We start from the raw sequence: 27,751 nt of genomic DNA, 5'->3' as shown, positions 1-27,751 counted from the left end.
CCACAGTCTTCCTCACTGTCTACCTCCCCCACCAGAATGGTACATTTGTTACAGTCGATAAACCTAAGTTGACACCTCCTCATCACCCAAAGGCCATAGTTTACATTAGGGTTCACTCTTGATGTTATACATTCTATGGGTTTGGACAAATGCATTATAACATGTGTCCACCATTGTAGTATAATCTAGAAAAGTTGTACTGCCCGAAAAATCCTCCATGCTTCACCTATTCATACCTTCCTCCTCCTTGACCCCGACAACCACTCATATTTTTACTATCTCCATAGTTTTGCGTTTTTTGGAATATATAGCTGGAAGCATACAGTGTTTTGCTTTTTCATGTTGGCTTCTTTCCCTTGGTAATATGCACCTAAGGTTTCTCCATATTTTTTCATGGCTTTATAGCTCATTTCTTTGCAGTGTTGAATAATATTTCATTGTCTAGACATCTCACTGTTTATGTATTCGTTCCCCTACTGAAGGACATCTTGTTTGCTTCCAAATTCTGGCAGCATGATTCACGTTGCTATAAACATCTTTGTGCAGACTTTTGTGTGGACACAAGTTTTCAACTTATTTGGGTGAATGTAAAGGAGCATGATTGCTGGATGGTATGGTAAGAGTATATTTAGTTTTGAAAGAAATTGCCAAAATGTATTCCAAATGGTCTTTACTATTTTGCATTTCCACCAGCAATAAATGAGAGTTTCTGTTGCTCCACATCCTCACCAGCATTTGGTGTTTTAGTGTTTGGATTTTGTCATTCTAGTAAGTGTGTATGGTATCTCATTCTTGTTTTAGTTTGCAGTTCCTTAATGACATATGATGTCAAGCATCTTTTCATATGCTTATTATTTGCCATCTGTATATCTTCTTTGGTAAGGTGTCTATTTAAGTCTTTGTCCGTTTTTTTCATTGGGTTCTTTTCTTGTTGAATTCAGAGTTTTTTGTATATTTTGGTTAATAGTCCTTTATCAGGTATGTCTTTTGCCATTATTTTCTTCCCCTCTGTGGCTTGTCTTATTCTCTTGAGAAGTGTCTTTCACAGAGCAGAAGTTTTCTGTTGTAAAGAAGCCCAGCTTGTCAACTAGGTTTCTCCTGGTTGAGCCTTTGGTGTTGTATCTAAAAAGTCATTGCCATACCCACGGTCATCTAGATTTTCTCCTATGCTGTCTTCTAGGAGGGTTACAGTTTTGCATTTTACACTTAGGTCTATAATCCATTTTTAGTTAATTCCAATACTATTGTAAAATAAACTTTTTACTTTACAATAGTTTTAGATTTCAGAAAACTTGCAAAGAGAGTACCAAGAGCCTTCACATACTCCATTCCCAGTCTCCCCCATTGTTAATGTCTTACATTAGCATGGTACACGTGTCATAACTAATGAGCTAATAATACTGATATATTACCGTTAACCCAAGACTATATTCATATTTTTTCAGTGTTTACTGAATATTTTTTACTGTTTCAGGATCCCATGCAGGATACTATGTTACATTTAGCCGTCCTGACTTCTTAGGTTCCTCTAGACTGTGGCAACGCTGTCAAAAATACTGTAACAGTGTTTTTGATGACTTTGACAGTTTGGATAGGTTCCTGTATTTGGTAAGCTGTCCCTCAATTGGGGTTTGTCTCGCATCTTTCTCATGATTAGAATGGAATTATGAGTTTTTGTGGGAAAAACTTCAGAGGTAAAGTACCATTTTCATCACATTGAGAACCCATGTGACCAATACGACTTATTACTGTGGATATTGACCCTGATCACCTGACTAAGGTAGCGTTTGCCAGATTTTTCCACTGTAAAGTTACTCTTTTACACCCTTTTCATACTCTAATACTATTTTTATCTGCCCATTCTTCAGATTCAGTAACATAAAAGGCATAGAAATAGGACTACTGAAAGCAAAGATCACTTTGATGGGTTGAGAGGGGGGAGGAAATGTAAATACTCATTAATTACTTTTTTCCTACTATATTTGTAATTAGAAATATATCTTCCATGCAGACCACAAACACTCAAGTAAATATGACAAATTCTCTCTCTGCCTGTGGTCAAGGTGCATAACAATCAAAAGGTGAATTAATACAGATGGAATTATAATTAGAGAGTTAGATGGTTTTATTATCCAAAATCAAGCTAAGTCCACTAATGCCTCTATCTCAGAGTCATGAATGATCCTGCAGTTGCGACCTGGGTATGAGAAATGCAGTGGCCACAACTTCCAATTACCCATGACTACATTAGAGGAGACAGTGCCCTAGACTAGGACTGCACATTGTGATGCAATTGGTCTGGGGTACAGTCAGACCACTGGGATATTCAAGAATTCCCCAGATTATACTGATAAAGAATTACTGTGATCCTGTAGTTACTTAATAGCTAAGACTCCCTTTCCTCTGGAAAAATGCCTTAATTGGTACTGCCAATCTTTTTTTTTTTTTTTTTTTTTTTTGAGACGGAGTCTCGCTCTGTCCCCAGGCTGGAGTGCAGTGGCCGGATCTCCGCTCACTGCAAGCTCCGCCTCCCGGGTTCACGCCATTCTCCTGCCTCAGCCTCCCGGGTAGCTGGGACTATAGGCGCCCGCCACCTCGCCCGGCTAGTTTTTTGTATTTTTTAGTAGAGACGGGGTTTCACCGTGTTAGCCAGGATGGTCTTGATCTCCCGACCTCGTGATCCGCCCGTCTCGGCCTCCCAAAGTGCTGGGATTACAGGCTTGAGCCACCGCGCCCGGCCTTTTTTTTTTTTTTTTTTTTTTTTAAACAGAGTTTCACTCTTGTCCAGGCTGGAGTACAATGGCGTGAACTCGGCTCACTTCAACCTCCACCTCCTAGGTTCAAACAATTCTCCTGCTTCAGCCTCCCAAGTAGTTGAGACTACAGGCACCGGCCACCATGCCCAGCTAATTTTTATATTTTTATTTTTATTTATTTATTTATTTTTAGTAGAGACGGGGTTTCATCATGTTGGACAGGCTGGTCTCGAACTCCTGACCTCAGGTGATCCACCCACCTCGGCCTCCCAAAGTGCTGGGATTACAGGCGTGAGCCACTGTGCCCGGCAGTATTGCCAATCTTTGTTCTGCTCCTTTTTCTCTGCTTGGTTGGCTCATCAGTCACTTGATACAGTCTTTAGATTTGTTAAGCGCACATGGCGAGGTTGATCCTGCCTGACTGCTGTAGGAATTGCCCTCTCTTCTTCAAGGGCTTTTATATTTTATACTCATAGTTTTTAAATGGGGAAATCGAATTCCCTAATATCCCTGGGTAAAGAAGATATTATTCCTCCCAAGAACTCACATGTAAAATGTATTTTGATGTATTTCAATTAATGTATAAATATAAAGTAAAAAAATTACATAATCATATATCTCTTTCAATGCATTTTGATTTGTTGCCATTTTGTTTTACTCATTGGAAGAACCCAAGTTCCTCACATATGAGAATCATGCTTAACATATTCAAACTGCCCTACAATATGTGTGGAATATTAGGATGCTTTTTGATGATGACTCTACTTACCTCTGTAGCTATTGTCCTCAGCTCCTTTCTTTTTTCAGAGCCAAAATTTTTGAAAGACTTGGAGACAAGTCTGTATTTATTTCTCACTCCACTGCTGCCTGGATTTTCTCGCCAGTCCACTACTGAAACTGTTTTTATAAGATAACCAATGATGATCTGGTAACTAAATCCACTTGATACTTATGAATTTTACTTGAAATCTCTGCAGCAGTTGCCAGCTTTGATCTTTCCTTCCTTCTTAGCATACTCTCCTCTCTCTGTTTTTCTCCTAATTCTCCAGCCTTCCATTCTAAGGCTCTTCCTCTTATCATCACTTCAAAGTTGGTGTTCCTTGGGGACTAGACCTCAGTCCATGTTTCCCCTCACTCTATAACTCTTCCTTTGATCTTCAGTTGCCATGTGTAAGATGTTAACTCATAAATCTATATTTTCAAGGCTGACTTCATTCTCATGCTTTGGCCCTGTGTGCCTTACTATGGACTGTGGATTGGACATCTCAAACTAAACTCATCATTTCCTCTTAAAGCCAATTCTTTCTCCTATTTAGACCATGTCAGTGTTTTATCCTCCAGTATATGCCCAGTCTCCCAAACCGAAATTAGCAGGTTACCCTTCACTCTACTCCCTCTTTCACCCTTCATCAAATTTGGTTTCCTTCTATGGTGGCTCTTTGTAAGCCTTATCCAACTCTAACCAGTTATTATTTATATGGCAGAGTGAACATTCTAAATTACAGATCCTGTCATGTCATGTCATTCTCTTCCTTAAATTGTACTATGGCTTTCCACCTTTTTTCAGGATGACATACAGTGCTCTCCCACCATGATCTAATCTTGCTTCTCTCTCATCTCTCCCCACCACTCACGGTCTGGTCATCTGGACCCCCGTGGATTGAGCATGTAAGCCAGAAACCTATGAATTTTCTTTGGTGCCTCTTTCTTCCTCATGATGCTCCTGCTTATCCAACTCATTACCACACACTGGGCTTCCACTTGTGTGTATGGCATTCATCTCTACTACAACACTCTCATCCAATCTCATATTGTCTAGTTTGGGATTATCACATTTGTTTTTTAGCTGGTCTCTCTGCTTTTACTCTTGTTCTCCTCCAAATCTGTTCTCTGTAATGTAGCCAGAATGAACGTTTGCTATTCCAAATGTGAATATGTCGTCATCGCAGTACTTACAAATTCTTCCCCGACTTCCCTTAGGCGCTTAGGATAAAGATCAAAATTCTCCCCTTGGCCATATCTCCCACCACTTGTGCCCCTGGCCATCTGCACTCCAGCCATACTGTCCCCAAGACACTTTGTCCCACCACAAAGCATTTCCACACATTTCACTACTTTGCCTTAAAAGTAATCTACCTCTCCCCACACTTTGTTAATTTCTGTTAACTCCAATTTACTTTTCAAATCTCAGCTTGTGAAAGCCTGTGCCATCGCAGGGGTTCTGAGATTCTTCCTGTGCTTATCTTTTACCGGTGTTATTTCCTCCAGTTTGCAATTATAAATTTATCTACATGATCATTTGACAAATAACTCTCTAGTCCACCAGACTGTAGACTCCAAATGGGCAAGAAGCCTTTTTGTTTCTTATCAGAGTATCACCAATATTATGCACATAATAGGTGTTGAGTCAATATTTGTTTAATTAATTGTGAATAATTTTAAAAGCATTTGAACAAGATGAAATGTAGACAAGCCCAAAATAAACACTGATTTTGCATGCTTTAAAATGCATTAAAATCAGGCATATATTTATAATTATATTATTGAATATTTTGTTTTCATTGATAAACACCTCTTAAATGTTTATATTCGGTAAGAGGAGAATGCTGTGTAGTAGACTGAGCTGTATAAAATATTAAAATTTAGCTTCACTTATATTGTATTTTATTGCCTATTTAATATCAAATTTAATGAAAATGAAGCATTTCCAAAAGGATGAAACTAGTTTTTAAATTATTTAAGTGCCAATATTATAAGTTTATAATATTTTATTTATAGTTTTTAAAAGATTTCAACTGCTAACAGTGTTTTTTATTTCTCCTTTTATATTTTTAAAAGATATATATATATATATATAAAATATAAAACAAGTCATATCTTTTTGGTTTGGAACTTTTAAAATTGGCACGTGAAATATTTAGGAAGAAATTCTACATGGAACTGGCTCATTGTCATTCCACGGGGTCAGCTGGTTGCTCTCTTTCCTTGTGTGTTGTTGGTCCTCACGGCTTGCCTGATGAGTCCTTCACTGCCACTTAGACATATGGAGCTGGTAATATTGGAAGATGACCCTTGAGAGTATCATATAAATGATTTGATCTGAAATTTAATTTTAGCAGGAAACCATATGAGTCCGCAAATGCAAAGGTAGACGGTATCTAAGCAATGTTATCTATTCAGTAGTTAGGTTTGCTCCATTGGATTCTAGTTTTAACATAAAGAAGGCAGAAAATGAAGCACACTGGTAATATCCAACCAAGAAAATTGTGTGCAGATTTTAAGAGGCTCAGTAAGAACTGCTTGAGCTAAAGCAGGAAAGTAACAGCTACATTGTTCAGAAGTAAATTAACGTGTGCTTAATGGTAATGCATGCTGCCTAGACATAAATACTCTAAAAAACAAAACAAGAAAAAAATAGAAAAAGAAATGGGGGAAAAAAACCTAGTTGAGTGAATGTCAACATAAAAAAAAAAGGTAATCAAAGGCAAGAGAGATACAAGATACTGTGTAAGGCATCATTTACAAAGGAACACTGTAAAGATTGCAGAATAGAGGTAAGAGGATGTTAAAATAAGAAAATCCAAGATAGAGAATGAAAGGAAGATTGTACAACATATTAGGATAAATGAGAAGTTATTTGTCAAATACTCAAAGGACAAGATAATAGTGAATGAGAAGAAGGATGACTAAAAGATGGAGATGGTAATTTAATAAAACACAGAAAGAGCCAAACTGAATCAGACAGATAGTTTCTATCATGTAGTATTTAGCATTCACTCGTAACATTATCACTAGCCTGTCCTGGGTGAGATTGATTTTTGTGAATTTTGCTTTGACAATGATACCACTATCTATCACCACCGCCCATAGGTGATAGTGCATTTGTCATAGACTTCTTTATGAAGTCTCTCGTGGGTATTTTTGACAAGGGTAACTCTTCAACTTAATTACTGTGTAATGAGACAAATGAGACATGATTTTTAAAAATATATACCTAGATGATGTTCTGATATGATTTTGAAATGTGTTAATTCACTGAAAGCCAAAACTTACATACGTAAAGTATACATTAACTGGAGCAGTGTCCTCCACTCACCTAGAATATTCCAGTTTTCATGTATTTTACTACTGTTTCTGAATGTTAGCCGAACAAAAAATAGCATTGGGTACAAACAAAACAAAAAAAGTGTGTGTTTCATCTCCAATTCCCCATACATGTAAGTTCAGATAAGTCACTTAACCTCCTCATACCTTCCTTTTCACCTGTGTAAAAAGAGGGATCATGCCTTCTATATATCTCTAAATGCAGGAAGAGTAAGTGAGACACAGGAGAGTGCTGTAAGCCTTTGCAAACATGCATATAAATCTGGCATAACTATTCACAATAGCAAAGACATGGAATCAACCTAAGTGCCCATCAATGATAGACTGAATAAAGAAAATGTGGTACATATATGCCATGGAATACTATGCAGCCATAAAAAAAAATGAGTTCATGTCCTTTGCAGGGACATGGATGGAGCTAGAGGGCATTACCCTTAGCAAACTAACACAGGAACAGAAAAATCAAATACTGCATGTCCCATTTATAAACGGGAGTTAAATGATGAGAACACATACACATATAGAAGGGAACAACGCACACTGGGGCCTACCAGAAGGCAGAGGGTGGGCAGGATGAGAGGATGGAGAGGATCAGGAAGAATAACTTATGGGCACTGGGCTTAATACCTGGGTGATGAAATAATCTGTGCAACAAACCCCATTACACACATTTACCTGTGTAACAAATCTGCACATCCCGCACATGTACCCTGAACTTAAAATAAAAGTTAAAAAAATATAAAAAATACAAGTACTTCTGAAGTACAGCTGAGCCTGACTGTGTGTAACTCATCCTTTAGAGTGCCAACCCGCATTAAGTTGATGCTTTTGGTGCCGGGAACCTCACATCTCCTCCTCTTCTGGAATGTAGCCTAGAGAGGAAGCTCTTCTTCTAGTTTAGAGGGAAGGTATCTCCTTCAGGAAGCACTGCACTGGCCCTGAAGAGTCTGCCTACCCTCTTTCTGCCCCCTACTCCCACTCCCATCCCACCAGTGTGGAACTACTTGGTGTGTAATCAAAGGCCCAGTTTGAATTACTGTGAGGCCAGTGGCTAGCAAGCAGTGTCGTTGGCACTGGAGATTATCATGCCTGGTTCTCTTCCCAAGCTTCAACTGTAGCTCTTGAGCAGCAGCTTCCTCTGAGCTTCTAAAAAAATGCCCAGAAAACTGCCCAGCCAACCACATTTGCTGGCAAGCATAGCACCAGGCATACGGTCAGTTTGAGTGCTATTAGTTAGGCTTTAGAACTTCCAAGGGATCGTTGGTTTGATTGTCATGGTATCAGCCAATCACCCAACATCTTTGACCCATGACAATTTGCCAGACACTATGCCTGGCACTCTGAGGAATAAAAAAAAAATGAGACAGAGCCCTAGCCTGCTCTAATCTATCTATCTAATGGAGGTTAGATAGATATGGCAAAGCACCCAACAAAGTTACTACCCATTAGAGTTGTGAATAGTGGTAATAATAATTATTTTTGAAAATCTAAGAAAAGAGAGCATGTGCTAGAATAGGTAAGGAGGGCTTCACTGAGAAGATGGAGTTGGAATTGAATCTCAAAAGCTGGATTTATTTTGGAGAAATAGAGAGGAGTTAAGAAGCAAAAGTATGAACAAAATCTTTTTTGAGAATGTTCCAAAAGAAAGTAGGCAAGAAGAATGGTAATACGGTTGGCAAGATTGGTTAGGAAAATTGTTGTTTAGTCCTGTATATAAGAACATTAGAGAATATTTACTGTAAGTTAGGTATCATACTAGGATCTGGATATAATATGATGAACAAAACAGACCAGTTCTCACCCCCTTAGAACTTACCTTTCAGTTGGATAGGTTGTCAATAAATAGGTGAGCCAATTACTAAGTAATTCTCAAATCCATGGTGCTAGGAAGGAAACATCCTGCTGCAGGAAGTGTGGCAACCTAGGTAGCACCCTGGGAATGGCCACACTAAGGAGAAGCCCTTAAACTGAAAGCTGTTGGGTAACAAGGACCCAGTCTTTAAAGGTGTTGAGGAGAAGTTCATTCTAGGTAAAGACAACGGGATACAAGAGAGTGCTAAGAAGGGATGAGTTTTGCTATGTCAGGGAGGTTCACTGCATGGGGTCTTAGTGCTAATTTTTTGAACTTCTTTCTTATCATGGAGCTTGTAGGATTCTTGACAATTTAGCATTGAAGTACTTAGTACATCAATACTAAGAATAAAATGCACGTGAATGATGACTCTTACACAATCCTACATAAATGAAATAACCTGTAAAACAGATTACAACCCAGAGGAAGTAAAGACAATGAATATGATCTTGATCATCCAGAATTTAAAAGAGACAGTGCATGATATATACTTACTTTTTAAAATTTAGACACTTTGAGTTGTTAATAAGAATTGGTCCATTTGTTGCAAAATTATGATTTTTTGGTAACAGAAAATATATTGATGAAGCAAAAGAATATATTTTAAGTTTAAATTATAATGTACATTTTCTGTATCATAAGAGACACCAGTGGTATTGATACATTAATTCTTAAGGTAAGATACTGGAAGATGACCAAAATGTAGATCAAGTTCCTTATTATGGTGTTCGATAATATGTGAAAGTAGGAGTGGTACCATAAAGTCCAGTCAAGTCTAGACTGGAAAAATATCCAAAGCAGTTTAGACTACCAACGTCTTTTTTTTTTTTGAAACAGAGGCTCACTCTGTCGCCAAGCTGGAGTGCAGTGGCATGATCTTGGCTCACTGCCAAGCTGTCGACCTTAGTTAGTGATTCAAAAGTAACGTTTAAAAAATTATGGATGAGTATGTGTGTATGGGAATGTGTTTATGTATATGTATCTGTGTGTAAAAAGTTATTTGACCCATCAGACCTTTGAGTGCAAACACTTGCAAGAAACAAAGTTTAAGGAAATTAATGGAACATAATTGCAACACTCACCACAAAAGCAAGGATTTGAGTAACCTAGGGATTGGATGCACAGTTTGTTCCAAAAAAAGTTTTAAATCTAACAGTGAAAATTTTAGAAGAATAAATCCAGAGCATTATAATACATTGGTTAATACTCTCCAAATTATTGTGTATATGTACTGCAAATTATACAGAAAATTCCAATGGATTCTTACCCTTTCATCCTTTTATTTGTGATGTTAACACTTGCAGGTTAAGAGGTTAGATGATAATAGTTAGACTTTATATTCTTTCACTTATGCAAAACCTTGAAAACTTTCATAAGTTAAACCTCTTGCTGCCCTTGGGAAATCACAAAATGCAGTACAATTCCTCTAGCATCTTTTACCATGTTCTGTGCTGGCCAGACATTTAATTCTATTTAAAATCCACTTATGTATATTTTAAAAATTAATTCTTTGGCCATGCCTAGTATGCAAGCACTCTGGTATAAGATTGTAGACTATTAATATGCTGCCAACTTGGACCTTATTCAAAATTATATTGAGACAGTTTGTGATTCTCTAATTCATTATCTGTAGTTAGACTATCCATATCTTTTTAGTAAAAGAGAAGAAGGCTTATATATTGGCATATGCATACACATAGGAAAATAAAGTGTAAACCTTTCAGGATACTCTAAACCTTGTAATTTTTAAAGAAACAATGTTATACACACACCTTTTTTGTTTGACTAGATATGGTATATTTTAACCGTGAACACATTGAATGCATTCCAGTGTGTCAAATGATATTTTAAATGTGAATAGAGGTGAATGTGCTTGAGAATACTCTTGGGGAGGTGTGGCTGTTTTGGGGTTCTGCTTTACTTTGCTGACAGTGTTGCATGATTCTGTGATTAACAACCATATTTCTGGTGCTATCATATGGAAAAAGCTAGCATTTATTCTCCCTTAACGTTTTATTGGCATCTTTGATGTGTTATAAAACAGACATTTACTACTGAGTAGCTAAGCATTTCCCCCTCTTTGTTTCTTTAATTAACGTATTGATCTAAAACAAATCTATAGGATCAAGCTTATTGAGGCAGACAGCCTGTTCATCTCTCAAGAGATCACTGTTGCACTCCACACACTTTTTCAGTAAATAAAATATGGACAAAACTGCAACATGTGGAGGCTGAAGATTCCATTAAAGACTTTTGGCAACTGTACCTTAAAGATATTTCAAAAATAATTGTGCTTTATCGCTTCTTCTGTGCCATAGCATATAACAAGGGTTTTTGAAAAGACCAAATACAGCTCTCTGATTTCCATTTAATGGAAGAAGTAATAAAGTTTAATTGTATACTTGAGCACAGGGTGTCATTTCCAATACATCTGATCAATAATTCATCGATTGCCTTTGGCTCAAAGTAATATTTGAAAGAAAATGCAGCCAGTGGGAGCTTCTCTAGCTGTAGCTTCATCATCTCTATTAATTATGCTTTTCCTGAATTTGGATCATTAGGCTACCAAAGTGACAGCAGATGGCGAGCAGACTGGACAGGATGCTGAGAGGACCAACACAAGAGCAAAGTCCCTGGGAGAATTCATTAAGGAGCTTGCCCGGGATGCAGAAGGTATTAGAAAGAATCATGTTTTAATCATCATTTCTCCCAACAGAAAAATACCGACAGGGATGACACAGGACTGGAATTTCTCTTGCTATAAGTGACATCTGTAAAATCAAAGGTTGAGTTTCAAAAAGTAGTATGGTTAAGATATTCAAGGGTATCGTCTGCTGAGAACCCGTGACCTGCAGTGTTAAATTAGCGATAGTAGTCAGTGAATTAGTGACAATGCGGGCAGAATAGCAGTAAATTCTTGAAACATGGCTATGATGATTACATAAGAATAGGAAACTTTTGTTTTTATTTGAAAGTATTTAAAATGTTTTTCATTTTTAAGAAAGTTAATGTCATCATTCCACTTGATACATTAAAGCAGCACTTCAGTTTCTCAAAATGGCCTTTCAAATACCGGGGACTGGTTTTTAATGAACATCTGTTGCTTGGGATTTGGATGTGTTACTTTATGAGAAGCTCTGATGCATTTAGCTCACAATGCTCTAGGAGTTAGTTCTTGCCATCTACTAACATGAATGAGAAAGTGGAAGCCATTTTTGGGCAAAAGCCCAAATTAAGAAACTCAAAGAATGCAGATAATGCCTCTCCGCACTCACCCCCCCAAAAAAACCTAGTCCTTAAATATTTGTTAAAATATAATAAACATGCACGCAGGTTTAGAAATTGGGAAATTGTTGTTGTTTTTTGCTTGAAGAAATAAAACATTTTTCTTGCTCTGCAATAGTATGCGTTTTAGATACTTTGTTTCTTAATGTAGCCAAATAAGTAAGGATGTGAGATCAACTTCAAGGCAGATTCTAATTGATAATTCTTAGGCACCACTGGCCAAGAAGAAACAAATCCCAAAGATTCGCCACTGCAAGAAGCAACAGGGTTTTAATTTGAGAGCTAATTTGAGGCAAAGGTGTGAGGTTCTGAAACAGAAATTACCTCTTCCAGCAACATCTCAGTTAACTCGTTGTGGTTTATCCTCTGCTAGATGAAGCTGTTGTACTTTCCCTAGTATTACTTTCCATTAATGCTGCTTGAAGTGCCCTCCTCCGACCGAAAACAACAACAACAACAAATCCCACTGCAGGTAGAGCATCTTCACTCTGAGCTGATCCCCAAACGCCCTAGTCAATGCTCCAGGAACTTTCCTTTTCTTTCCATTGACATTTCAAACCCCCAACACCCAGGAGCCCATCCTGGGGACTCATTTTCAATTTGTTTCAATCAAGCATTGGTATGAGAATAAATGCTAGCATATGTTTTAATAGATCCTATTATCAAAACTGCTTACTTTATTCTCTGCATTGAACCCTCCGTCTCCCACCAAACACAGATGCATATTCATGATTATGCATGAATCAATATGAATGACTATGCATGGTTATGCATGAATGCTCAATATGAATATTTTCTTCTTCTGGGTGTCTAGGGCCTCTAGGTACTGTTTGTACAATTTGTGAACCAACATGGGGGCAAAGTGGAGATGACATTTATCCCAGGCTTGCTCACCACCCCAAATCCCAAGTCTATACACCAGAGAAGGGATTACCCACCAAAGGTGTCGCTCATTTCCTAAATTATGCATAGATCAGGTGGTCTGATTGTGTCTGTCCAGATAGGGCACCCGTTTCTAATTTATGTAAAGTGCCATGTGGGATAGCTATACTTTAGGGAAATAAGAACACTATTCACTTTTGCCTGCAGGCACTATTTGGCAGAATTAATCCAACTGTTAAAATTGAATGAAAGCTCAAATTTAAATTGTACCAGAGCAACACTAACTGTTCATTGAGATGTAATACAAAGCTTGGCAGTTTAAGGGAGAAAAAAAAGAAGGTCGGGAAAGGAAGAGAGGGGAGGGAAGGAAGGGAGGGGAAGGAAGGAAGGGAGGGGAGGGAAGGAAGGGAGAGGAGGGAAGGAAGGGAGGAGAGGGAGGAAAAAAGGAAGGAAGGAAGGAAGGAAGCAAGGGAGGGAAGGAGGGAGGGGGAGAGAGTGTGGGAGGAGAAGGGAGGGAGGGGGAAGAAAGGAAAGAAGGGATGAAAGGAGGAAGAGAAGGATGGAGGGAGAAAGGAGGGAAGGAAGGGAAGGAAGGGAAGGAGGAAGGAAGGAAAGGAAGGAGGAAAGAAGGGAGGAAAGGAAGGAAGGAACGAAGGAAGGAAAGAGGAAGGAAGGAAGGAGGAAAAGGAGGGAGGGAGGAAGGAAGAAAGGAAGGGCAGAAGGAAGGAAAGAAGGAAGGAAGGGCAGAAGGAAGGGGGAAGGGAGAGAGGAAAGAAGGAAGGGAAAGGAAGGAGGAAGGAAGAAAGGAAACGGAAAGAAGGAAGGAAGGAAAGAGGAAGGGAGGGAGACAGAAAAGAAGGAAGGGAAAGGAGGGAGAGAGGAAGAAAAAAAGAAAGGGGAAGGAAGGAAGGAGAAATAAAGAAAGGGAGGGAGGGAAGGAAGCACTAACCAAAGGCTTTAAGTAGGTTATACAACATATCCACACCTCTTTTTTTTCACTCTCGAAACTATAATATGAGGGATAACCATCAGTACTTTTACATTTTTGTTAGTTGTAATAAATTGCTGTGGGAAAAGTAGATGCTTCAGCCTGACATTTATCTATTTCAGCTTTATGTTTGGTTAGATGTACTATTCATCCTATCTTTCATTATGAGTCATGACCTCTTCATAGATAATCAACTTCTATTCATCTAAGGCATTCTTATCTCACTATAATTTTATAATATCTACCATGCTATGACTCCTGATTAGTTCATGAATAAACTCTGTTTTTTCCATGCATTATTAGAATTAATGAGTGGACATAGGTAAACCCATTAGTGTTTATTTCCTGACATACAATAGGACTTAATCAATGATAGACACCTTTCCTTCCTGTTTCTCAGATCAGAGTATTTCTATTCTTAATAAATTTACCCATCAGAGGATCTTTTTTTTTTCAGACTTAGTATGAAAACAGTTTTGCTTCTCCTGAGGAATTTTTACTCATATTTATAGATACTGTATGCCTCTTAAGAAACCTATTTGTGTTCCCTGCTACACATAGGCTACTAAGATGCTTAGAAGTGGACTTAGGATGCACTGCATGGAATGTTACGGCATGGTTTTCTGTCTACTAATTCTTTTCCTAATTTACAAAGTTTTTTTTTTTTTTTTACCTGTAGCGCTATTTCCCTTTATTTTAATTTTATCTGATATTAGGATTTTTTAAAAATTACCTAAATCCTCCTTTGAATTAAGTTGGAAATAAATAAGTAAATTGCAAAGATATATATTTTACAATCATTTTCAATACTGTGGGAAAGAAAATATATTGAAGTGATAGCGCATACTTTTGAATAAGAAATGGAAAACACATTCATCTCTAAGAATGCTCAGAGAAGTTCCAAATCCTATTTATACATAGGATCTGGAATATATATGTATATAAACATAAAAATGTATGTTTATATATGTGAAACAATTAAACTTCTCCTATTAAAATGATGCTTCCTTTCCTTTTTTGGCTGGGGGGGCAGTGATTTCTAAGAAAATCATATTGCCTAGCACTTGATAGATGCCTATGAGAGAAATGGAAAATGACAGCATTTTAAAATTTAACTTTCAGTAGAAAAATAATGGAAATAAAAATTAAACTAGACAGTTCACCATACAAAAAGAATGTTAAATGAGGGTAAGTAAAGCACAGTGAAATAATCTGGAAAATAACTGTAAAACTTTAAAACACTAATGATAAATAAACGTTATCTGAATAAAACTGAAAAGTTTTAATGGGCCATATATAATTTATTTGTGTCCCAATGAGGCCATATTTTTCTCCAAAACCCATATCTAAAATTTGTTTTTCATAATGAAGATAAAGTAGCACACATACCAAATACCCATTTGAAAGATGCTATCATTTAATCCAAAAAGATGCTGAAGGACCATGTCCATTTTGGGGAGCTTGTATTTTTTTTTTATATAACATGGGTTGCAACAAAAAGCTGGCCATGGAATAGCAGTTTATTCCATGCAGCCAATAGCAGTTTATTCCATAAGCAGCCAATATATTTGCTAAAATGTTTGTTCTTTTGGTCCTAATCACGTTGCAATCTTTTGGGACTATTTCAATAACAGTAATTGCAACAATTGATAATATCCAACCGGAAAAAAAAAAACAACAAGAAAACAACAACCTCATGACTGAGTTGCACAGTGATGTCCTATAGAAACTGTATGGAGTACATGTTACATGTTTTGATGTTTTTCTTTTTTTTTCTCATGTTTTCATTTTCCTGTTTACTTTAACTTCTGGGATGCATGTGCAGAATGTTCAGGTTTGTTACGTAGGTATACCTGTACCATGGTGGTTTGCTGCACTTATAAACCCATCAAAAGAAGACATTTATGCAGCCACAAACATATGAAAAAAGCTCATCGTCACTAATCATTAGAGAAATGCAAGTCAAAACCACAATGAGATAACATCTGACACCAGTCAGAATGGCAATTATTAAAAAGTCAGGAAACAACAGATGCTGGCGAGGCTGTGGAGAAATAGGAACACTTTTACACTGTTGGTGGGAATGTAAATTAGTTTAACCATTGTAGAAGACAGTGTGGCGATTCCTCAAGGATCCAGAACCAGAAATACCATTTGACCCAGCAACCCCATAACTGGGTATATACCCAAAGGAATATAAATCATTCTACTATAAAGGCACAGGCACGTGTATGTTTATTGCAGCACTATTTATGCGAAGAGATGGAACCAACCCAAATTCCCATCAATGATAGACTGGGTAAAGAAAATGTGGTACATATACACCATGGAATACTATGCAGCCATAAAAAGAATGATATTATGTCCTTTGCAGGGATATGGATGAAACTGAAAGCTTCAGCATCCTCAGCAAACTAACATAGGAATGGAAAACCAAACACCACATGCTCTCACTCATAAGTGGGAGTTGAACAGTGAGAACACATGGACAGGGAGGGGAACAACACACACTGGAGCCTTTTGGGGGTTGGGGGCAGAGGAAAGGGAGAGCATTAGGACAAATAGCTAATGTATGAGGGGCTTAAAACCTAGATGATGGGCTGGGTGCCGTGGCTCACTCCTGTAATCCCAGCACTTTGAGAGGTCAAGGTGGGCAGATCACCTGAGGTCAGGCATTCAAGACCAGTTTGGCCAACACGGCAAAGCCCCATCTCTACTAAAATGCAAAAATCAGCTGGGTGCGGTGGCATGCGCTGTAATTTCAGCTGCTCAGGAGGCTGAGACAGTAGAATGGCTTGAACCCGGGAGGTGGAGGTCGCAGTGAGCGGAGATTGTGCCAATGCACTCCAGCCTGGATGACACGGCAAGACTCCATTTCAAAAAAAAAAAAAAAAAAAAAAAAACAAACAAACAAAAAAAACCTGGATGACAGGTTCATAGGTGCAGCAAACCACCATGGCACATGTATATCTATGTAACAAAGCTTGCTTTATTAATGCACGATCATTTTGCTAAAGCCATTTTTGTGTACCTTAATGATTTCTTCTACTTGTTTACAAATGGTTTTAATTTAAAGAAATTATGTATGCCATCCAAAAGATACAGCCATATTTGCCTTTTCCCTTTCTCTATCTGATGTCATTCTTTTTCCACCAGATTTTTCTCTGTAGAAGTTTAGCTTTGAGACTAGAGCACAAGAGAAACAGTGCGATTCTATCTCTCATTTGTCACTTCCTCTATACTGCCTAGGCCCAGAACCTAAATTAGATCAAATTTCAAAAGATATCTCTTATGAAAGCTGATTTATACACACACACACACACACACACACACACACATACACACATTTAACAAAGAAAAACCATACAGCTTTAGCAGGTTGAGAAGTGGCATTTATTAATATCTTCATTTTAAAAAATGGGTACAAATTATGTCAGTTAAAGCCCAGATTGCTGGTCCTCACCCCCAGAATTTCTGAGTCCGCAGGTTTGTGGTAGAGCCTGAGCATCTGCATGTCTAATGGACTCCAGGGTGGTGATGCTGCTGCTGCTTGTTGGGGACCACCTTTTAGAACCACTGTGCTGACCCACCTTCTCACATGCCCTCTGCCTGCGCTGCTTGTCCTGCCTGTGTGCAACTGTTTCAGGAGCTCTGCCCAGTGCAAAACTCTCTCCAAGAAAATAAATTAATTTTCAGGATTATCTATGTCATACGGAGATCTTCAGATACACCCTTGAATGGTAGAAAATGCCTCTTGGCCAACCTAGACCCCTCCTCATTCTAGAAGTTTTCAAAGGTAATATTATAGAAATAAGTATTCGGCTGACAAAAGAGTTTGAGAAAACATCTCTCTTAAACTCACTAAAAAAAATGTCCTATAGAACACACTCCAGGAAACTTTAGTATAAAACTACTAATATAACTGTGTAAATGTTTTAATTCACCATTTTAAACTTTTATTTGACAGAAAATTCTTTTTTCAAATGAAATCTTGCCCAGAACACCAACCTATAAAGCAGATTCTTGGCAGAATAGACATCATTTGTAGAAAACCTGAAGCACCTGGAGAATCCTACGATTCCAAGGAGCACAGTTTGAAACCCCATTTAATGCATAATAAACACAGACCCTTGTGAAGGATGCTATGGCTGGAAGGTGTCGTTGAAGCCTAATTTATAACCCTTCTCCTAGAAGGGTTATAAGCCTAGACCAGAGTGCTTCTTTCTTCACTCCTTTAAAAAATGAACACAGGAGAACTATGTGGAAATACAAGGGCAGGTTCATTTTCAGAGATCTCATCACTGAATGTATTTCCATACTTGGTATTTTTAAGCTGACTGATAGCACTGCTATGACTATCTTATCAGCAATGCAGAGCTTGTGTTTCCAGCCTCCAAGTGTTATGCTACAGGTCACCGTTTTTTTTAGAGCTCGTACCTGAATATGCTTTGACCTACTTCTTTATTTGTAATTCTTTCTTTCTTTTGAGGTTAGAAACACCATGTTTTAATTGCTGTAACCCCCAAAAGAAATAAAATATTGAGAAATATATTACATTTCCCTGTTACCGATTGTTGTCTTAACTGCCTCTGTGTTTCCCAACAGGAACACTCACGGCAAAATACTCTTCATTTGGAGATGGTGGTACCCAGCAGATGCTGAATACCATGTTTTCATGTGGCATTTTTGTTTACTAATTTACAAAATTTGTTTTACCCCCTGCAGCTGTAAATGAAAAAGCTATAAAACTAAATGAAACTCTAGGAACTCGAGACGAGGCCTTTGAGAGAAATTTGGAAGGCCTTCAGAAAGAGATTGACCAGATGATTAAAGAACTGAGGAGGAAAAATCTAGAGACACAAAAGGAAATTGCTGAAGACGAGTTGGTGTGAGTAGATGAGTTATTATTTTTTCATTTGACACACTGAGATTTCCAGATAATTTACAGTTTTCTAAATTTTTATCGTATGTATAAATAAAAGATGCTTTGTTTTTCCAACCTGGAGATGTTTGCTATGTTATCTATTATCTGTCTATCTAGCTATCTATCTATCAATCATTATTTATTCATTTACTTATTTAATTGTACTTTATCATTGTTCTAAAATGAAACAAAAGCATGTTCTTGCCTACATATAATCAAGTAAATGATCTTTTCTGGTGTTGCCCCTTCTATAATTAGGCTAATGAGCTTGCTTTGTTAATCACCTGCATTAGGGACTTTTGGACTATCAGTTGATTTTTGTTTTAATAAAAATACCCATATACAAAGTAATGACCTTACCATTCATGTATTGGCCAACCTATACATTTTATCATCTTAAGAAATGCTGAAAAGAAAAGTCATCAAATAATAAACACCTAATACTTTCAAATAAGAATTGGGAATATGAGGGTTGGGAAAAGTGATAGGGATTTTACTCATGCTAAAGAACTTTTGTGATAACACTCAATAAAATAGATACATCTCTACATTCATAGTCAGCTAACTTCAAAGTGGTAGTATTATTAATAGTTAAATAATTTATACTAAACCAGCAATATCAGCACACCAGAGAACTTGTTAAAAATACAGGTTGTCAGACCCCATCCCAGACCTCCTGAATCAGAAACTTTGGGGATGGTACCAGCAAACCATGTATTAACAAGCCCTTCAGGGGATTATGAGGCACGTTAGTTTGAGAATTACTGTCTTTCAAGTGTTTAGAGTTTCTGAATGATTTGGAAATTATCACTTTAGAAAAACTAGGTAAGTTAAACCCAGAAAAACTTCCAGATCAGTCAGTTGGAAGAAAAAGAAACATAGATTAAAATCATGCTATTCTACTAGCATGACAATGACCTAGAATTCTGTTCACAGTTTCTAAGCAAACATACCAATATTCATCATTACATTCAAAGTAATAGAGAACAGGTCTCAGTATGATGAAACAGGTGGACTGTTTGATTTTGGTATGTGAACTGAATCATAAAACTCATAAAACTCATTTCATCAATCAGATTCCCAGAATGACATGAGACCCCTTCTGATTCAAAATGTCTTTTTACTTACAAATTTAAAAGGATTTTTTAAAAATATGTTTTGCTTTTATTTTAATTAATTATAAATGGTCTCAGGTACCAGTTTTCAACTTGATTTAGCACACAGTGAATCTATTTTACATGTTTTCTTATTTTCTCATTCTTTTCATGTTAGTATCTCTTTGTAACGTTGTTTAATACCAAAAAACCCTAAGGCAGTGACATGAGCTCATTGTCTATCATTGGGCTGGGGGTGGTTGCAGAGCTGCAGAAGGGCTTCTGAAAAAAGTGAAGAAGCTGTTTGGAGAGTCCCGGGGAAAAAATGAAGAAATGGAGAAGGATCTCCGAGAAAAACTGGCAGACTACAAAAACAAAGTTGATGACGCTTGGGACCTGTTGAGAGAAGCCACGAATAAAATCAGAGAAGCTAATCGCTTATTTGCAGTAAACCAGAAAAACATGACTGCGTTGGAGGTGAGTCTTAGGAGCACTTTTGTCTTAATCTCAGAAGGTTGGTGACTGTGGGGGCAGTGTTGAACATGGCTGGACTATTCTACTTGATGCCCATTTACAAAGATCAAAAGTGACAACTCTGAAAGGGAACTTCTAAGAAACAGAACAAGAAATGACTTTTTTTGTTTTGTTTTTAATGACCCGTTACCATCACTCAAAGTATCAAATAAAATTTCGATAAATTAAACTGTTGAAGATATTTAAGAACACTGTGATACAGTGGAAGAAGTTCTTTACAGGGAGTCAGGCGACCTTGGTCTCAGTGACAACTGTGCCACTTAACTAGACATACAAATTGGGCAAGTCAATGAACATCTGTAAGCATCGGTTCCCCAAATCTACTATGACTGCATTATACTATAGTAGGTGGGGTATCTTCAAATGTTCATATCATATTATTTTGCAGCTTTCCCAAACTAATTCCCAAACTTTGTTCAGAGATCTTGCTGCCAAAGATCATAGAAGTCCCCTACACTTTCAAATTCAATCTAAGCACATGACAAATAGCTCAATGAATTGAGACCAGAGCTTGGAAAACATTTGGTTCCCCTTTTTCTGTGCACTGTGTTCTATGCAAATGATCCTTTAAAAGGGACTAATAGGAACAGATAAGGTCTGGGTTATTTTCTCCTCCTTTTCCACACAGATAACAGTTATTTCTCAACTCAAGAAATTATGGGCAGCCTCTATCTTTTTAAGAGTGCTGATGGAACTAGAACTAAAACAGATTCCTCCATTATTATTTTCTTCTTCTTTTCATTTTCTTTCTTAATCTTAACATAGTAAATAATCACTTTTCCTAAGAGTAAATTCAGCACATATAACAGCAGAAACCTGTATTTGATATTAATATTTAAACAACAACTTTCTCCCCAGAGACAAATTTACCTTTGCTGTTTCCAAAGTATCCGACTCCGGCAGGTCAGAAAACAGAAGCAGACCTAAACGTCTTCTAACACATAATTTCACCTGCAACAGTAACTCAACACCCCCAGGCATATAGTATGTATGTAGGAATGTTTGTTGAAGGACAGTAACGATTGAATAAAATGAACCAGGATTTTTAAAATCTATTTATTTCTATTTTCCTTTGGATTAAGTAGTAAGAGGATGAATTACTTTTTTTTAAAATATATTTTATTTCTGGGTCCCTCTTCTGAGACTCAGCCTTGTCATTCTGGTAGAAGATTGAAGAGGCTTACTTTTTTTCTTAACTGAGTCACCTAATCCTAACTAATTTGGAGTCTACTGACATGCTAGCAGTATTCCAGAAAAAGCTCTCTCCTGTGAGGCAGGATGCTGGGCCACTGTCCTATCACAGGCTCCAGCACGATTCGCCCTGCTTGGTGACACACCGGCCGTGTGACTTACCCGAAGGTGCACCTCTCTATTTTATGGCACCAGTTTGAGAAATGAAAATTACCTGTGTGGAAAGCACAGTAAGTATTTGAGAAATATTTCAAGAAGAGTTATATGGCACAGTCAGTAGTACCTTTAGCTATTCGTTTCTTTTAGTGATGTTTAAAACCAGAAGTCATCATTCTTGGGCACCCCTACAAGTGCCTGGAGCTTATGTATAGTCAGTATTGAAATTCTAAGTGGTCCTTTTTGGATTTTCATTTTATGTGCCACGCTTAACTAAAGGCTTCTTTAAAAGTTACTGGATAAAATAGATAAACTAATTGAATTAATATGAATAAGGCATAGATTATTTATGGTTGCTTAAATTACCATGGTTGCTGCCCAAACGGCTGAAAATCACGTGGAGTGTTTGTTAAGCCAACAGGTTTCATGGGCTCACAGCCAGAGAGTCTGTGTAGGCTGGTCTGGGGTGTGGCCCCATGTCTGTATTCTAACACTCTCCCTGGGCTAATCTGATGCCTATACAGGTTGAAGAAAACTGGCGCATTACATCTCTTTGGTAGAATAGTCAGCTGCATTTTAAATAAATAACTCTCTTATGGCTGTGCCCACAATGAAGGTGATATAATTAAGACCCAACTCAAAAACTTTCTATTTATTTTAAGGTGGTATGTAATTTTCTTTTTAAAAATTTTATCAAGCCTCTAATTCATTCAGGAAACATGCTAGACTCCAAAATTGATTGTGTCAATGATGAGGCCCCTCAGAGCAGCAGCCTCGGTGTGACCTAGAAACTTCTCAAAAAGACGAATTCTCGGACCCCATCCCCAAATGATCAACTCAGAAACTCTGAGAATGGGGCCCAGAAATCTGTGTTTTAAAAATCCCTCCAGTGACTCAGATGCAGCCTCAAGGTTGAGAACCACTGGTATAAACAATAAAACACCATCTCTGATTACTTCAAGTAACTTGTATTTAGTGAGAGGTACACATAAGCAAACCACTCCATACAGTACCATAATTGTCACAGGGGTAAGCAAAGGAGGGAGTCTAAGTCACCCCTGAGTTTAGGAAGATCTTTGTAGAGGCCCTGACACTTGTGCTAGATCCTAAAGGGTAAGCACTGGGCCACAGAAGAAGAAAGAGAAGAACATTCCAGAAGCTGGGAAAAACATATACAAAGGCATGGAGGAAAGAAAAGGACATTTTGGGGGAAAGTTCAGTGGTTTGACAGGCTTGGAAAGAAGCGAGTGAACGACTGAAGGGATAGAAAGACAGAGAAGATAGGCAGAGTGCAGACCTTCAGTTCTAAGAGAATCGCATTGTGAGACTAATCTAAGTAATTGGTTTTTATCCTGACAGCTATAGGAAGCAATTGAAATATTGCAGTCATGGGTTAAAATAAAATGTTGCAGAATTTGAGTGGTTCACTTAAACTGAAGAAATGGTTTTGTATTGGAAAATAGTGTGATATTAGGCTAGAAAAGTAGGCTGAGATAATATTTATCTAAATGTCTGTCAGGTACCTACCATATCAAGGTACTGTCGGTAACCAGGGTATTTGAGGTTGAATAGAAATGACTCCTGGCCTCAAAGAACTTACAATCTTCTGAAAAATTCAGACATGTTAACCTTTCACTCTACGTAATACTATGATAATATTGACTGGGAGATTCAGCAAAAGTTTCACAAATATGACAGCATCATAGCAGAAGTGGAGAGGAATTGGAAGAAAGACAGAGCAGCAGGAACCCCAGCCAGAGCTTTGGAAGTGTAAGGTGATCTTAGGATGTTTTCAGTATAGCAGAAAAACTTTCAAAAGCTACGTAAAAGTCTGTAGCAGAGAAGGCTCTGGGATTTGGAGCCAGATCATAAAAGGCTACTAGATAGTGATGGAGTTGGAAGGGCATTTCCAGCAATGGAGAGAGGGCTAAGGGAACTGGGGACCTCACGGGCAGGAGAGAAGACGAATAATTCAGTGAAGCAAAAGAATATGTATTGAACAATCTATCCCCAAATCTACCATTATAACCTTGCCAAAGAAGGCAGTGTGGATCGAGTAAAGAGTAAGTTGCTACATAAAGATTACACAGGCCAGCCTGGGCACCATGGCGACACCGTATCTCTATAGAAAAATGCAAAAATTAGTCAGGCATAGTGGTGCATGCCTGTGGTCCCAGCTACTTGGAGGCTGAGGTGGGAGGATTGCTTGAGCCCAGTAGTTTGAGCCTGCAGTGAGCTGTGATCATGCCACTGAACTCCAGCCTGGATGACAGTGAGACCCTGTCTCAAAAAAAAAAAAAAAAAAAAAAAGAAAGAAAGAAAAGAAAACAAGAATAGACAGTAAGAGAGCTTTTGCAGGTTCCTGAAGAATCTACCACACCAACACACCACAAAAAAAAGAAAGAAAGAAAGAAAAAGAAAGTGTTCAATTTGCAAAGCTCTGGAATAAATTAAGATATAATTGATTACAAGTTAAAAGTAGAAATATAATCAACCTTCATATCCAAACAGAATCATTGAGCAATTATACTTATGCCATACTTTTTGTAGAATAATTCTCCCTATACGTAGACCTTCCTTCTGTTTCTTAAATACTCTAAGTTTTCTATATTAGGTATTTTATATGCTATATCATTTTCTATCTGTCCCTCTCTTTGTTTTTATTGTACTCATCTAATCTTTCTTTAAGAATATATTATACATTAATTTACTCATTCATTTTATCTCTCCTCCAGACAAGCCATGAGGAACACGTGTTCTTCCTCACTTCATCCCCAAATCCTAGAACAGTATCTAGCAAAGACAAAACAGATTTTTCTTCAGTAAATAAAGTGCCATAAAACAAACCCAAATACTCTATACTTTTATCAATATTTGTGAGCTCCAAATTTCCATCTTTCCTTGGTTCAAAGCTGGAACCCATCAGTATCTAATCTGAAAATAAGACACCTCCAAAATTTCTTTAACCTCATCCCAACACTTTGGGATGCCGAGACGGGTGGATGACGAGGTCAGGAGATTGAGACCATCCTGGCTAACATGGTGAAATCCCATCTCTACTGAAAATACAAAAAAAAAAAAAAAAAAAAAAAAAAAAGGGTGTGGTGGCAGGTGCCTGTAGTGAGGCAGGAGAATGGCATGAACCTGGGAAGAGGGAGGCGGAACGTGCAGTGAGCCGAGATCACGCCACTGCATTCCAGCGTGGGCGACAGAGCAAGATCCTGTCTCAAAAAAAAAAAAAAAAAAAAAAAAAAAATTTATTTAACCTCTTGATCATCATTTCTGATTGAGTATGATAGAAGCACATTTTGATCTTTGCATGACAATTGACTCCCTAAAGTGACTCAATTAGAGCTTTTACAAAAGATTCTAAGTCACTACTTTATTGAAATCAAAATATATATAGCTCTTCAATTAACACGTGTGGAAATATTCTCCCTGTTTCCAGTGGCACAGCATTTTAAATTACCTCGATCCATTAATTCGAACAAGCCACGTTGTAAAATATTCTTGTGTTTCTGTACATGCTATACTTTAACTCAGTTCATACAAAAGCTAAGGGCTAAAATTGGCAGTTGTGTAAAAGAATGTTAGACCCTTGGAAGATCAGATATGACTTGTAATCAGGGACATTGTAATCAGGGACATTGGGACTGTTCCTACATTTGTTTTCTGTGAAGAGTGAATGACATATCACTACTTCCCCTGAATTAGTGATGGGAGTAGCTAAATGAGCCAAGTGTCACCAACACAAGTCCCAGGAATTGACTCCATTTTCTTTCTTTCTTTTTTTTTTTTTTTTTTTTTTTTGTAGACAGAGTTTTGCTCTTGTCACCCAGGCTGGATTGCAATGGTGTGATCTCAGCTCACTTTAACCTCCGCCTCCCAGGTCAAGCAATTCTGCCTCAGCCTCCCGAGTAGCTGGGACTACAGGCATGCACCACCTCAGCCAGCTAATTTGGTATTTTTAGTGGAGGCAAGGATTCACCATGTTGGCCAGGCTGGTCTCAGACTCCTGACCTCAGGTGATCCGCCTGCCTCGGCCTTCCACAGTGCTGAGATAACAGGCATAAGCCACCATGCCTGACCCATTTTCATTTATTTACTAAAAACATCTATTGAGGAAACTCATCTAGGTACTAGAGATAGTGGTACATAAGACTGTCTTTATGGAATTTGTGTTACAGTGCAGGCGACAGTCACTAAACCAGTAAACAAGTATAAGATACAAACATAAAGTTTGGATGCATGGGCTGATATACATAAATTGTTTATTGATACATAATACATGGTATATTGCATGATATTGCATAATACATTCAATGTATTGTCCTTCGTTAACCATGTATAGTTCAACAGGCTGTGCCTTTCTGCTAGTCCCCGTACATGTATCTGTGATGCTTTGGTATTTCTGATTTTTATTACATAATCTTTGTTTTTAGCAACTCCTGGCAAAAGTAATCAAGATGAATCAATCTATATAAAAAAGAAAATAATATTATCTATGTTTCTATAGCTTTTGACCACTCTAAAGAATACAATTCAGATAAATGAGTTCTAAGAACAAAATAAGGTAATTATAATAATTAAAATTACAGTGTTACTGTGTGCCAGGCAGTGTTTTAAGCTAATTCTTCTCTAATTTTACAATGTCTATCAATCGCATGGGGTTCTTGTTAAAATTCAGATTCTAAGTCAGTAGTTCCTAAGAACGGATTGAGATTATGCATTTCTGATGAGCTTCCAGGTGTGGCTGATGCTGCTGGTGAATGGGCTGCACATTGAGTAGGGAAGGACTAAACATTTTATATGAAGCTAAATTACTTCCTTAAGGTTTCATAGCTTAGGCGTGAGCAGAGCTGAGATCCCAAACCAGGAGGGCTGTCACTTGGGTGTAGCTTTTAATCACTGTGCCGTAGTATATAGAGAATGATTGAGACAAGGATGGGTGCTATTTTAGATAGGTAATCAGAGGAGTGGCTGTTACCAAAATGGAGGGAGGAGGAAACAAGCCAAAGAGCAGGAAGAGTACATAGTGGGAAGATCTGCAAGTGCAAAGGCTTAGAGGCAGGAACTAGATGTATGTACCTGGCAACATACTGATTTGGTTGGTGAAGGTGAGGAAAGAAGGGTATGAAATTAGCACTAGCCCAGTGCAAATTTTAAAAGTGTGATTTCTATAATAGAAGAGATAGTATTTTCATAGTCCAGGATCTATCATTAAGTAGACAGGGGTTTAAATCTTAACCACACTGTACTATTTTACCTTAAGGAAATCATTTAATGTCTTAGTTCATTTAAGCTGCTATAGCAAGAGACCAAATACTGAGTGACTTATATGCAATCAAAATTTATTTCCTATGGTTCTGGAGGCTGGGAAATCCAAGATCAAAGTGTTGGCAGATTTGATGTGTGACGAGGGACCACTTTCTGGTTCACAGACACCATTTTCACTGTGTCCTAACATGGTGAAAGGATGAACAAGCTCCTTCAGGTCTCGTTTATAAGGACAGTAATCCTATTTATGAAGTCTCTGCTTCATGACCCGGTCACCTCCAAGGGTACCACTTCCTAATCCTATCACCTTGAGGATTAGGATTTCAACATATTAATTACCAGGGGACACAAACATTCAGACCACTGCCCTTTACTTGTTCAATTTTCCACTTATGTAAAAAGTGATCAACATAGGATCCAAAGAGTTGGAATAACAAAATGCTTATAAACTGTCTGGCACATATTGAGATCTAAATGAATTAGCATTATTGTCTATAGAAAAAGCCTATAAGTGGTCAAAGCTTAAAATTACAATTGATGCAGTTAAATCTATAGGTAGAATGGTGATTTCAGGAATAGGAATGAATCAAAAGTATAAAGAATAAAATAAGTAAAAAAATGCCCCAGATGGAGAAATAGCAATATTTGTCTCTCATTAATTTTACTCTTCTAGGCCAGGATTGAGTTTTGTGTAATTTCGACACAAGC

The 27,751-nt window shown here is 37.7% G+C and overlaps 1 protein-coding gene across 8 annotated transcripts in view; it reads left to right on the top strand.

Moving 5' to 3' along the window:
- The window catches only part of LAMA2 (laminin subunit alpha 2), a 772,685-nt gene that overhangs the window by 629,916 nt on the left and 115,018 nt on the right, over window positions 1-27,751 (top strand). For all 8 annotated transcript variants that reach the window (XM_050788287.1, XM_050788283.1, XM_050788285.1 and 5 more), the window contains 3 exons: window positions 11,274-11,385; window positions 18,593-18,755; window positions 20,152-20,362. In XM_050788287.1, the coding sequence (XP_050644244.1) occupies window positions 11,274-11,385; window positions 18,593-18,755; window positions 20,152-20,362 (486 nt within the window). The remainder of the gene's footprint in view (window positions 1-11,273; window positions 11,386-18,592; window positions 18,756-20,151; window positions 20,363-27,751) is intronic.

The sequence above is a fragment of the Macaca thibetana genome, chromosome 4 (assembly GCF_024542745.1).
Source record: "Macaca thibetana thibetana isolate TM-01 chromosome 4, ASM2454274v1, whole genome shotgun sequence".
NCBI lineage: Eukaryota > Metazoa > Chordata > Mammalia > Primates > Cercopithecidae > Macaca > Macaca thibetana.
This window is presented reverse-complemented; position numbering and strand designations above follow the sequence as displayed.